At 42.1% G+C, this 12,278-nt stretch overlaps 1 protein-coding gene across 2 annotated transcripts in view; it reads left to right on the top strand.

The window, feature by feature from the left end:
- The first annotated feature begins 2,828 nt into the window (after nucleotides 1-2,828).
- The window catches only part of e2f2 (E2F transcription factor 2), a 15,718-nt gene continuing 6,268 nt past the window's right edge, over nucleotides 2,829-12,278 (top strand). For both annotated transcript variants that reach the window (XM_008306848.1, XM_008306847.1), the window contains exons 1-3: nucleotides 2,829-3,519; nucleotides 9,214-9,313; nucleotides 11,955-12,174. In XM_008306848.1, coding sequence (XP_008305070.1) covers nucleotides 3,244-3,519; nucleotides 9,214-9,313; nucleotides 11,955-12,174 — 596 coding nt within the window. In that variant the 5' untranslated portion in view covers nucleotides 2,829-3,243. The remainder of the gene's footprint in view (nucleotides 3,520-9,213; nucleotides 9,314-11,954; nucleotides 12,175-12,278) is intronic.

Genomic DNA, 12,278 nt, shown 5'->3' with positions numbered 1-12,278 from the left:
GCCAAATACAATAACCTCAGTTTTATCTGAATTTAAATGAAGGAAGTTACAGGTCATCCAGACCTTAATGTCCTTCAGACATGCCTGGAGTTTAAGTAACTGATTGGTTTCATTAGGGTTCATAGATAGATATAACTGGGTGTCGTCTGCATAACAATGGAAATGTATGCAGTGCTTCCTAATAATGTTACCTAACGGAAGCATATACAGAGTAAATAATATTGGTCCTAACACAGAACCCTGAGGAACTCCATAAGCAACTCTGGTACGGCTGGAAGAACCATCATTAACATGAACAAACTGGAATCTGTCTGATAAATATGATTTAAACCAGTTCAGCGCAGTCCCTTTAAGTCCAATCGCATGTTCCAGTCTCCGTAATAGGATGCTATGATCAACAGTATCAAATGCTGCACTAAGATCCAATAGAACCAGAACGGACACTAGTCCACTATCTGAAGCTAGAAGAAGATCGTCAGTGACCTTCACCAGTGCTGTCTCTGTACTATGATGAATTCTAAATCCTGACTGAAACTCTTCATTCAAACCATTTACATGCAGATAATCGCATAGTTGGTTTGCCACGACCTTTTCAAGGATTTTTGAGATAAAAGGAAGGTTGGATATTGGTCTGTAATTGGCTAAAACACCTGGATCTAGAGTAGGCTTTTTTAGAAGTGGCTTTATTATAGCAACTTTAAAAGCCTGCGGTACGTAACCTGCTAGCAGGGAGAAGTTGATCATATCTAACACTGTACTGTTCATTAAAGGAAAGATCTCCTTAAACAGTCTAGTGGGAATGGGGTCCAACATACATGTTGCTGGTTTAGAAGAATTAACTATTGATGTGAGCTCTGAGAGGTTCACAGTAGAGAAGCTGTCCAAACACACATCTACTTCTGTGGACGCTTCCAGAGCCGCTGCACCTAAAGAATTAGGTCCCACACGTGTTTCCACATTTAAATTATACGTGAACTAAATTGGTTTGGTTGGTTTGTTTTGGGAAAGTTCAACATTGAAGTGTGTAAAACCAAAATGATAAAGTGAGAAGAAAAAAGGGCCTGAATATGCCTTCTGTACTATGTGACCTTTGTATGCCAAAATATCTGGTTCTTTAACTTGTTCAAATATTTATCAGTTTGAAGTTAATAAACAGAAATGTGTACTGATTATGGTATGATTACCCTCTTTTTTGTACTTAGGACTTGGTTTTGCCCCAATTATAATTATGAGTCAGCTTAAGTGTATTTGTCATGTATTTATCAGCACTGGTTCCTGGTTTCATCAGGATTCCAATAAACAAATTTGGATCAGTGCGTGAACAGTTCATGCAATCTGAATAAAACATGAATCTGAATTCTCTTTATTGTGGATTATGCAACAAAACCAATGAGTTTTGCATGACTTCAAAGTCTTCTATAAAAGAGAAAGAAACAGAGGGTGTGAGTGGTTTAAGCTGCACTATGCAGCACTCACTTACAGCTCTGTTAGCATTTCATGTCTCCAACTTCTGCTTAATGTTACACTGATATCTGATGACAAAGCAAATTTTTTAACCGACTAGCAATTAAGAATGATCTTCTTATCTAATCCAGTGTAATGAGCTGGCAACTGTGTCAGCGTTTCCCCCCCGTCACCCTTTTTATATTTAAAGTTATAGCTACGATCTCAAGTGAGCGACAAGCACTAATGCCTTATACATTCAAATGTAACTTTGATGATTTCAGTTGAAATATAGATCACATCGAGGTGTGACAATAGGTCTGCTTTGGCTGAGGGTCTACTTTGTCTTGGCCAATGGGGGTCAAATCATATGGCTTGGGTTTGGTTGCTGTGGATGGGGGAGGGGTGTTTTCTTTCAATATCTCCTCTGAGCCAATAAGCAAGAGTGGTACTGGGTGAATCCAATTATCATCTACGAACTATCCCCAGCAACACCTTGGAACAGGCTGCCATGCACTTTCATCACACAGATTCCCATGCAAACAATAAAACACTCATATAAATATTTCGCTGCTCCAGGAAGATGAATTCTATACATGATAACATAATATGCTTATTATTTATCGCTGTTTATCCAATGAAACACACATTTTTCCAACTTTAACCGTAATAGTTTCATTTTTAATGAACATAATTGATGATGTACTAGTTAGATAAAGCAATTTCCAGCTGTATCTGACTGATTTTTCATAGACATTTATAATAAATATTAAGGTAAATGTTAAAATATCCTCAAAAATGTTGAAATTTGCAATCCGCATGTTCTGTAAATTATTTTTCTGTAACCTTTATTTAAGGTTTCTTGATTTAACCAACGTGCACACACAAAATTATGAATTTTGCATCAAGAAGTTAAAATCAAGGTACTGCAAAGTGCAAGTCATAGGTCAAATAGTTGCTTAACCTGGCACATCTTAATAAAATAAATGTGGTAAAGACAGTTCTACACTTCTGCTAATGTATAAGTGCGATTGCATTGTCTGCATTGGTCATTGTTTCCAATTCCAGTCTTGCAATAAAAGAACAGTGTCCTGAAATGACGCTACTGGCTCTTTAAGAGGAGCTGTTCGTCCCTGTACAACTGTTTTATGCAAATATGACAAGCCGAACGTGCCGCCAGCCAATCAGAGGAGAGCTCCAACCGCGGGAGATCTAAATTTCGCGGGATGAAGTTTGGCGGTAAAAAGACTGTTCTTCCCCAGCTCTTGTCTTCTTGTATGGAGAGAGGGAGAGAGAGAGAGAGAGAGAGAGGTGCTCTGAGGTGGACGGACAGGAGACACACACCGGCTTCAGAAGGAAGGAAGTCACGTTTAAGTTGTAAATCTGCAGCACCGGAGCAAAGGAGCATTTCAGGTGCTGGACTTTGAAAAAATACTGGATGTTTTGGGGAGTATTTATTTATTTTTATGAACTGGTAAGGCAAGTTTCCTCTACACTTTGTTAGCGGACACGGGACAAGAACACCGATCAGACTGCTGATTTTTTTTATTTTTAGAAATTACGCACAAATTGTATGTTTAACTCGCGCGTTTTGGGGATTTCATTTCTCATTTTTTAATTCTGAAAGGTGCTTTTGATTGTTCTTACTGCAGAGACATTGTGTGTGTATTCTCACAGTAAGCTAGCAGCAGCAGCAGCAGCAGCAGCTTGCTAATATAGCAGAGCATTTATCAGCTCAGCTAACTGCACACTTCTATCCTCCGCTTGACCAATCCGGTTAAATTTAGTTTACTCAGGAAAATGATGCGGATGCCTAAAGGCGTCTCTCCGGCAGCGGGTCGGCCGGTAGTCGGGCTGGCTTGTTCTCAGCAGAAGATGAAGGTTTTGGCCACCGGTGGAGTAAAGACCGACTTCTTCAGCACCGGACTTTCCAGCCCGCCGATGAACACGGTACCGGCCGGTTATTTCACCCAGATCTGCAACACCACCGTGGCGGAACAAAGAGCCAACAGCCTGTATTCAACCCCCCACGGACCAGAGGCTAAACCCATCAGATCATCCTCTGGACGACTACCGGTAAAGCATCAAACACACATACTGACAATCCTGTGCCACTTTTACGCACAGTTTATCCAACGATCCAGCTCAGTCATTGTATGTGGGAGGAATCATTTGTCATTTCCATTGGTATGCGTGTTCCAATAGGGCGCATTCAAATATGTGTTTACGTGATAAGCCTCAGTGGGGCCACTGTGACTGCTGCATGAATGCTGTGTGTTCTCCTTTTCTGTCTTTTTCCCCCGCAGTCCAGCTGTAGCTCCACAGGACCAGATGCTCTGTGTATATTTGATGGCGTTCATAAGTGAGGAAAGGGTGGGGGGAGTTTAGGTGATGGTGTTTGGAGAGTGTTTGGGGCCTCTCTCTTGTGAGAAAAAAAAGGATGAGTGCCCCCCTGGTGCAGCAGAGATAGCTTTTACACAACCAAACAATGTCATGGGGATGACCCTGCTGGAGGACACCTAGTTTAAACATACATGTATTTGTGATTACACCCATAGACAGCTGCTCCATCTGCACCTGTCACCGAGGCCAATACAGGACCTGTGTAACCTGTTCATACTGCTGTAGGAACCGGACAACTGTTGTGTTTTCCCGGGAGCTGATGCGTTTGTATGCTCAGGTGTAGTCTTATAATGCTGCTAAAAACATCAATCCCAGGTTTGACAACATTTAACTATGTGTGCATCCAGGATTATTTGAAAAATCAAGATGATCTGACATGATTGGATCACACTCAGCGATGTCTTAGAGCTCCACACCTGTTGGGTTTGGTGTTTTCATTCCAGCCAAGCTCACCAGCCTTTCAGCACTTTAGATTTAGTGAATTGCAGCAAGACTGAAGGGGTTAGGGGTTAGAGTGTGTACAGGGTCTCCAAATCTCATGTTAACCCCCTGCCCTGTGAGTCTGTGCTTGCTAATAGGCCCTTCAAGAGGATTAGTTGGACATAAGTAAAGTGAAAAATAGGCTACCACCTGGCTTATTATATGTCAAGGTGAATCTAATTACTGTTCGCTGTACATGATAGAATTATCACTTTAAAGCAGACATTTAAATGTGTTTACTTCTATTATCCGGCATTAGGATCATTTTGTATGACAGAAATTGAGCCTATAACTGGCCCAGACTGATACAGCAACTTGGATGTGAGCTGATATTCTTTATTGTATATATAGATATATATACTTTAAATGCTATCAATTTGGTCACAAGTTCAAGATAAGAAGCCAGAATGCTGTGTTTTCACCCTGATAACAGTGCTCCCTGTTCTCTCTCTGAACTGTACATGTATGATGTGTTTGGATTTGTTGTGACCACATTAACTTCCTTGTTTCAAGAGAAGTTTTTTTGTTTTTTTTACTTATTTCTTATTGTCACAAATGTTTATTCCTATTTCATCTGGAAAAAATAGAAGCTTAATTTGGTAGGAAACAAGTGATTGCACTTTTGAATGTACAGAACAGGTTTCAAAAGTTCCATGATTAGGAAATTTCCTCAGCACACGTCAGTACATTAGGTAAGCATTCAATTGTGGCGGGGTAAGCACCTCAAAGCACCTCAAAGTTTACAGTTTGCGATGTGTTGGGGGGTCGGTTGAACTTTGTTTTATGCTCTGAAAATGTGTGTCTTGTTCATGTAGAAGATAAAAAAAACCCCGAAAGAAATCAATTGAATCAGTGATTCAATTTGATTCCCATTTGAAGCTTGTCCCTTCCTTGGCATGTATGTAGTAATATACATGTAATAACAAAAGATACAAGGACGATTCTAATTGTGTTTAAGGGAATAAATAAAAGGAAATAAAAAGCTGTGTATCTGACCGACTCGGGACATGTTGGCAAACCAACTGGCTTGCAGTTTCTTTAAGTGTTCCATTTGATGTAGTTCAGTTATTTCAATTCATCCCTGAGCTTGAAGATAGCTGTGTCTTTTTTACACGCCTGCTGACACAACAGCTTCACTGCATGTTCAGTCATGGGTCTTATGCTTTACAGGAAGTGTTGCCTCTTCATGTACAGCACACTTCCTTGAACTTAAACAACATAACAACCACTGCTTTTTTAAAAATCTTTTTTGGCTTGGAAACCGGATGCCTGCCTTAACATGAAAACATGAGGTCCTTTTGGTACAAACAAACTTTATATCTGTCATCTATAGTCACACACTTGGAAGCTCTCTCATGTAGCATATGCCTTAAAAAAAAGTTAATATTTGACTGATTGTTGTTAACTTAGTTGCAGAGATTTCATCTTTACTTATTAATCAAGTTAAGTCTGTGTATCAGTGATTGGCGTGTGAGTTTTAACCAGGCTGTGTGGGCTTTTTTGCTTGATAATGATGTAAATGTGCGACAGTATTCAGGCCCTCATCCAAAGTCCAGGGAAGCTTATTCTCTGTACGACAGCTGCTTTCACATTAAACCTCCTCTTCGGGGCTCTACAGCGCTACAGAAGAATGAATTTATCTGATTACCACAAGCATTGCTCTCTGCAGCCAAATGGCAGCCTGGCCACAAGATACATCTCCATAATATTGAGCCGAAACAATGTCTTGTTTATTCCCTGCTTACGCACATGTGCGTGTGTCCGGACTTTCTTGGAATGTGCACAATTTGCACCAACTGCCTGAACACTGATATCAGCTTTATGAATTTTCCCTTCTGCGTTTCCACTTGAACACACACACACCTCCTCCATGTTCTTTCCTAGAACTAGTGAGGGTTTGACTCACTTCCTCGGAGCCCCTAGGGTTACCCCCCGACTCACACTGATGCTTGAGTATGATATTGGTCACACTGTCAACTTTATGCACTCATTCACCTTATTTTACCCCAGCCTCAGGCCAATACTGGGCCTGGAGCATAATGTTCTCAATTAGGGGGAGTTTTGCATTTCAAAGCAGCGTCAATCACCAGCAACACGAACTGCAGATCCACCCTTCTTTCTGACCTCCTCAGAGACGTATCAGCAATCCCATCAGCAATGCAACTATTGTTTTTTCTTTGCCTACCCAAGGGTGTGGTTTTGAGGGGGATCTGTATGGAGTAGTAGATGTTTGCAGGCGTACTGTAACTTGCCCTTGGCTGGGATGGGATCTCAGTCTTGTGCAGCCTGACCAGCAAGGTTTTGTTGGCTTCAGGAGCGGCCTGGCTGCAGATGTACTTCGTGTGACTGCGCGAGTGTGTGTGAAATGTCACTGTAGAGATTTCACCACAGCAGTGGAGATAGCGCGAATTGGCTACAGAATTTACAGCAAGCAAGAGGAAGGCACGTGCAGGGCTTTGGTGTAACTGGGTAGGCAGGGTGAGGTTGTAGCAAATGTGAGTGGAGCGATACTGTGAGCCTTAGGAAATAAAGAGCTAAGGAGGAGGATAGTTGACTCAGGCCTTTTCTATTTCTTCTCATGACAACTGGTCTAAACAGTTGCTTGCTGCACCGAAACTACAGTGGAACTCATTTTAAATGGACTAGCACTGTGTTTTGTGTGAAAATTATAAAGCTCAACAGTGCTTCAGAAAGTTTCAGACTACACATCTATGCACGTCCTTGTGAAATGTCATCATTTTGATGGTTTCTCACTGCGGTCTGAGGAAGATGAGCTGCCTTTCCACTAAATGAAATGGCGTTTGTGTAATATGGTTGACTCACCAGAGAAATCTCTCATGCAAAAAAGGGAGCACCCAATCCCCCACCCTAACCCATACAGCTGCAGGGTGCAACCGTTGCTTCCCCTCTTACAACATGTCACCCTGCCTGTGGCTGTGACTCAAACTGCAGACCTAGAGGTATCTGCACATTTAGGCTGTAGAAGTTACAAAGTGCTCCACTTTATTTTGCGACAGTTGCTGATTCTTTGTGCTGGGAAACTGTAGAGCCAGGGGTCAACTCAAACCTGACAGATCTTGTCTCTGTTTAAACTACAGCTGTCGCGACTTGTAGGCAGTCCAACTGGTATCACAGAGTTTTCTCTGTGATCACTGGTATTTTACAGCTACTGTCAGAACTCTAACCTAATAAAAACTCCACTTTCACTTGTTAAATGCTGCCATTTTGTTCCAGGAGTCGCTGTCCTGCCGTGTGTGTCTTTGTGTCCTGTTGAAGTTTCTGTATGGCCTCCTGTATGCTGTAGGGATTAAAATCCACCCTGCCAACAAGCACATACACTTGCTGTGCTGCTCCAGATGTCACCAGTGAACAGGTGGACATGTCAGGGAGTGCACAAGGACAATGGCAGCCTTCATTATCCCTTCAGTCACACAGCCACATCCCTGCATGCTTGAGTCAATTCCTCAATTTTCTCAGCTCTAAAAAAAAATAAATAAATAAATAAATTACCTAAAACTACCAACTAAATCAGCTCACTAGCCTCATGCTATAACAACAGCCATTATTGTTGCTATGTATTTGTTAGGATGGTGGTGTGAGACAATAAAGACAGCTGAGGTCCAAACCATCCATCCATCATCTATACACCGCTTAATCCTCACTAGGGTCGGCAGGTTCACCTGGACAGGTAACCAGTCTATCACAGGGCCACACTTAGAGACAGACAACCAAGCACACTCACATTCACACCTACGGACAATTTAGAATCACCAATTAACCTCAACATGTTTCTGGACTGTGGGAGGAAGCCGGAGAGCCTGGAGAGAACCCACGCTGCACGGGGAGAACATGCAAACTCCACGCAGACCCCGGTGCCCCCACTGGGATGCGAACCGGCGACCTTCTTGCTGCAAGGCAACAGTGCTAACCAACTGCGCCACCTTGCAGCCTGGTCCTAACCAGACACTACAAATTACCCAGCAGCCCCAAACATCGAACAGAGAGCGCCTCGCTACGTGGGTGCAATGTGTGAAGAGGGAATGAGAACCGATTGACTCCAAACTTTCTCATTGGCCATGAGCATATGTTGGTGCCGTTTAACATGCCAGTGAAAAAGTGTCCCTAATTTGCACAAGTTGTCATTTTTCACACTAGTTTTCTTCATCCTGAAGACAGCAGCTCGAGTCTTGTGACATTTGCAATGTAGGCCATTGTAAAAAAGCATTGGTCATTTGAAAAAGGTTGTCTGCATGTTTTGAAGTCTGCATTGCAGTTCTAGTCAGGTAATCATCTGATTATATGGAGAGCCAGTTAGCTAGAAGAAAGATCCAGCGAGACAGGAGGCTTGAGAGAGGGGGAGGAGGAGAGGTCATTGAGTGATTCCAGGGACTTCCTGAAGTGTTGCAGGCAGTGGGTTGAGAGCCTGTCGCTCCCCCACCCTTCTTGATCTGCCCACAGACACACAAAATCAGCCCCTATTGAAGTGCTTGGGAAAGTGTGAGGGGGGGTGCTTTGTTCCTGCACTTGAGGGTTGTTGGCACATTTACGACACGACACTTTTCGACAAACCCCTATTTAGCCCTTTTGCCAGCATTGATGTCACACTTTCATGGAGGGATTTGGAGGGACTCGGCCTGCATTCTACATTTAATCAGTTTCAGCTTTTAACTCATTATTAAAACAAATTAGTTTGATGTGTTAAACAGGTAGGAGCTTTTTTTTCTGCAGACCCTGAGATGGAAATATTTTCAATATTATTAACACTTTATTAGTTCTTTTCGTGACAAATTGCTTACTTCATAGAAAGTACGAGAACTACAAGACACATCCTCTTTGTTTTTAATGTTTGCACCTTTTTGTAACGCATACAAATCTGTTTCTCTCCAGGCTAAAAGGAAGCTAGACCTAGAGGATCCTCTCTATCTGCCAGACTTCCGCACACCAAAAGGCAAAGGCAGCATTGCAGCAAGGATTCCAAGCCCACGGAGTGAGTACACGACATGAATCAGATGTGACGAAGAGGTTAAGTCAGTCTTCTGCCTAGAAAATGTTGTTTTATAAAAGAAAAAAAATAATAGCACAATATAGTCAACAGCAGGGGCATATGAGGTTTAACTTGATATAAGAATTACAGTAAAATATGGTCAATAAAATAAGTACAATAAGTATAAGTATAAGAGATAGTTTTAAGGAAGTAGTTCTTAATAAAAGTCTGTGCCCAACGAAGATCAGGTGATGCTTCAAATGGGAGGGTAAGGCTGGTGCTACATACACAAGGGTCAGCATGGCATAAATTTCTTCATCTTCACACATTCACGTGCAGCTCCAAATCTAGTATCTATGGTGCAGCCACAATAGTGAACATGCAATACGTAGATACAACTTACTGTGCATGTATGCAGCAGTCTTCCAAACAGATGCCAATGGACTAGAATAATAAAAGCCAGTTCATGCCTTGTGCAACTATGTGTCTGCAAGGGTCTGCATCACATAAATGTCCCCTCTGTGGATGTCTGCATGTAATATATTATTTGCGACCATGGGGACACATGCTTCTAAAACAAAATGGTTAGTACATGCTTTCCATCGACAGTGTCCAAACACAGTGAGAAGTTCTGAATTCTCCAGAAATCCTGTGCTATGTCCACCCACTGTGCTCAGAGCACCTCAGGAATAATCACACTAACATGGTGCTATAAACTGTACAAGAGCCCCCAGGATGTTTCTATGTCTGATATTAGGGGCAATGCGACATAGCATTATGAATAGAACTGTCTGCTTTCAAAATCTGCACCAGTTATGCAGAAACCATGAACTGGCCCTAAAAGCAACTATATGTCTGTGGGTATCCGCATGTGCATCTGCTATGGTGTTTGATCCATAGACTGTATAAAAGATGGACGTGGCAACCGGCCCTGAAAAATGAAGCCAACCCGGAAGTGTCAAAAACCTGCAGCATCACTACGTCCACTAGTCCTGGCTCCACAAAGCCCTGGCTCCCATAGAAATGAATTGGAAAAGAAGTGATCACAGATCACCAAATACCGCATTCCTACAGCTCAGGATTTTTTTAAAATTAGTTTTCATGGTCAAGTCCAGAGATCAGGTGGCCAATCTGAAAATAAATCAATACTGAATTTTTAAAAAATGTCAACATTTTGCGGGGCAAGGGGCGTGGCTGGCTTGATTGACAGTTGGCAGCGACCATACAGGCGAAGCGAGCAGAATGTGGGCGGGGCACAGAGGGCCCGCCTCTCAATCCATCTGACCAATCGCTGCTCCTATGGCTCCGCCCCCCTCCGACGATTTTTGCGTCACTGGCTCCAAAAATCCAAGATGTCAACCAGGAAGTAGCAAAACCCTGGCTGTGTCCGAAATCATCCACTCACTCCCTACTCCCTATATAGTGATCACTATGGAGCACCTATGGAGCACCTCGGCAAAGTATCATTTCGGACGCTACTCGAGCTGTTAATTACGTCGCTCGCTAGCCGCGATTTGTGCTGCAACAGCGTAGTACAAACACATCAAATTAACAGTTTATTGCGTAGCTAAGAAATCAAATTAAATCAAGTTTATTGTCATTTTGCTGCACATACCAGATGAGAGAGCGTTTCGTCAGGATCCAGTAACTAAAAGCAATTTAAATAAAGTGGTCTAGTTTGTCCAAATCACAACCGAGCGCTGCAATTTTAGCGACGTTCACTGTCCGGGTAAAATAAAATTTAACAAAACAAACGGGAATTTTTCCGCGCTCTCGTTCATCTCCATTTCCATTTCCTTTCGCGCAATGCATGACAGTCCATATTGCTCGGTTAGTGACCATCGGCTGTACACTACTTATTACGGTGCATTGTGGGATATTTTGGGTGCACTATATAGTGGATGAAATTTACCGCTGAGAATTCGAACAACACTACAAAATGGCATGCACCCTATATAGTGCACTATGTAGGGCATAGGGAGTGATTTCGGACACAGCCCCTGGCTTCATTTTCTCAGTGCAGAAACCAACGCGTGACGTCACGGTAGCTACGTCCATCTTTTATACAGTCTATGGTTTGATCAAGGCTTCAGTGGACGAGATCGTTTAAAGGATCGTATAGGAGACATGGACAAAGAGGGATGCTTTGTGGTTTGGGGTTACAGGTTGTCTTTATAGACAGAGAATGTTCAGCTCAAAGTACCAGTGACGCAGAGGAAAACGGCACATGGATCCTCTGGAACTCAGGAGCCCTAAGAAACAGTTATTATAAATAATTAGACCTATAAGAGACAAATTAAACAGGGAAGGCTTTACTTGAGGCAGCATTTTTGCAAATAACAGTCATCGGAGAGAGGAATAGAATGTTATTTGCAATTATTGAGCTAGATGTCAAACATCGAATGAAAAATGAGTCACATTCAGGCAGGAATTAAAGTAGCTGACACATTTATACACTAGTTTGTTTTCATGTCAGTGTTGTCAACAGCTTGATTGACTAATCCAATACCTACTTAAATCAATACTCTGCACCAGCTGATCAGCTGATTGAAGTACATAAATTATCCCAGAAAAACTGAATTGTATACCTCCTTTACTGATTTTTCTCTTCTCTCATGCTATTTTCGTGTGTTTTTGGTCTTAGCTCCAAAGTCTCCAGGTGAGCGGACACGCTATGACACCTCATTGGGCCTGCTGACCAAGAAATTTGTGGGTTTGATTGCTGAGTCCCCTGATGGAGTTCTTGATCTGAACTGGGCCACTGAAGTTCTGGAGGTCCAGAAGAGACGCATCTATGACATCACTAATGTCCTAGAGGGAGTCCAGCTGATCAGAAAGAAGTCCAAGAACAACATCCAGTGGCTGTGAGTCCAAATGCAGAAGAGAATAAATATTAGGATTTAAAGTAGTCTTAAATTATTATTATTATTATTATTATTATTATTATTATTATTATTATTATTATTAT

Source organism: Stegastes partitus, unplaced genomic scaffold (assembly GCF_000690725.1).
Source record: "Stegastes partitus isolate 25-593 unplaced genomic scaffold, Stegastes_partitus-1.0.2 Scaffold48, whole genome shotgun sequence".
NCBI classification, from domain to species: domain Eukaryota; kingdom Metazoa; phylum Chordata; class Actinopteri; family Pomacentridae; genus Stegastes; species Stegastes partitus.
This window is presented reverse-complemented; position numbering and strand designations above follow the sequence as displayed.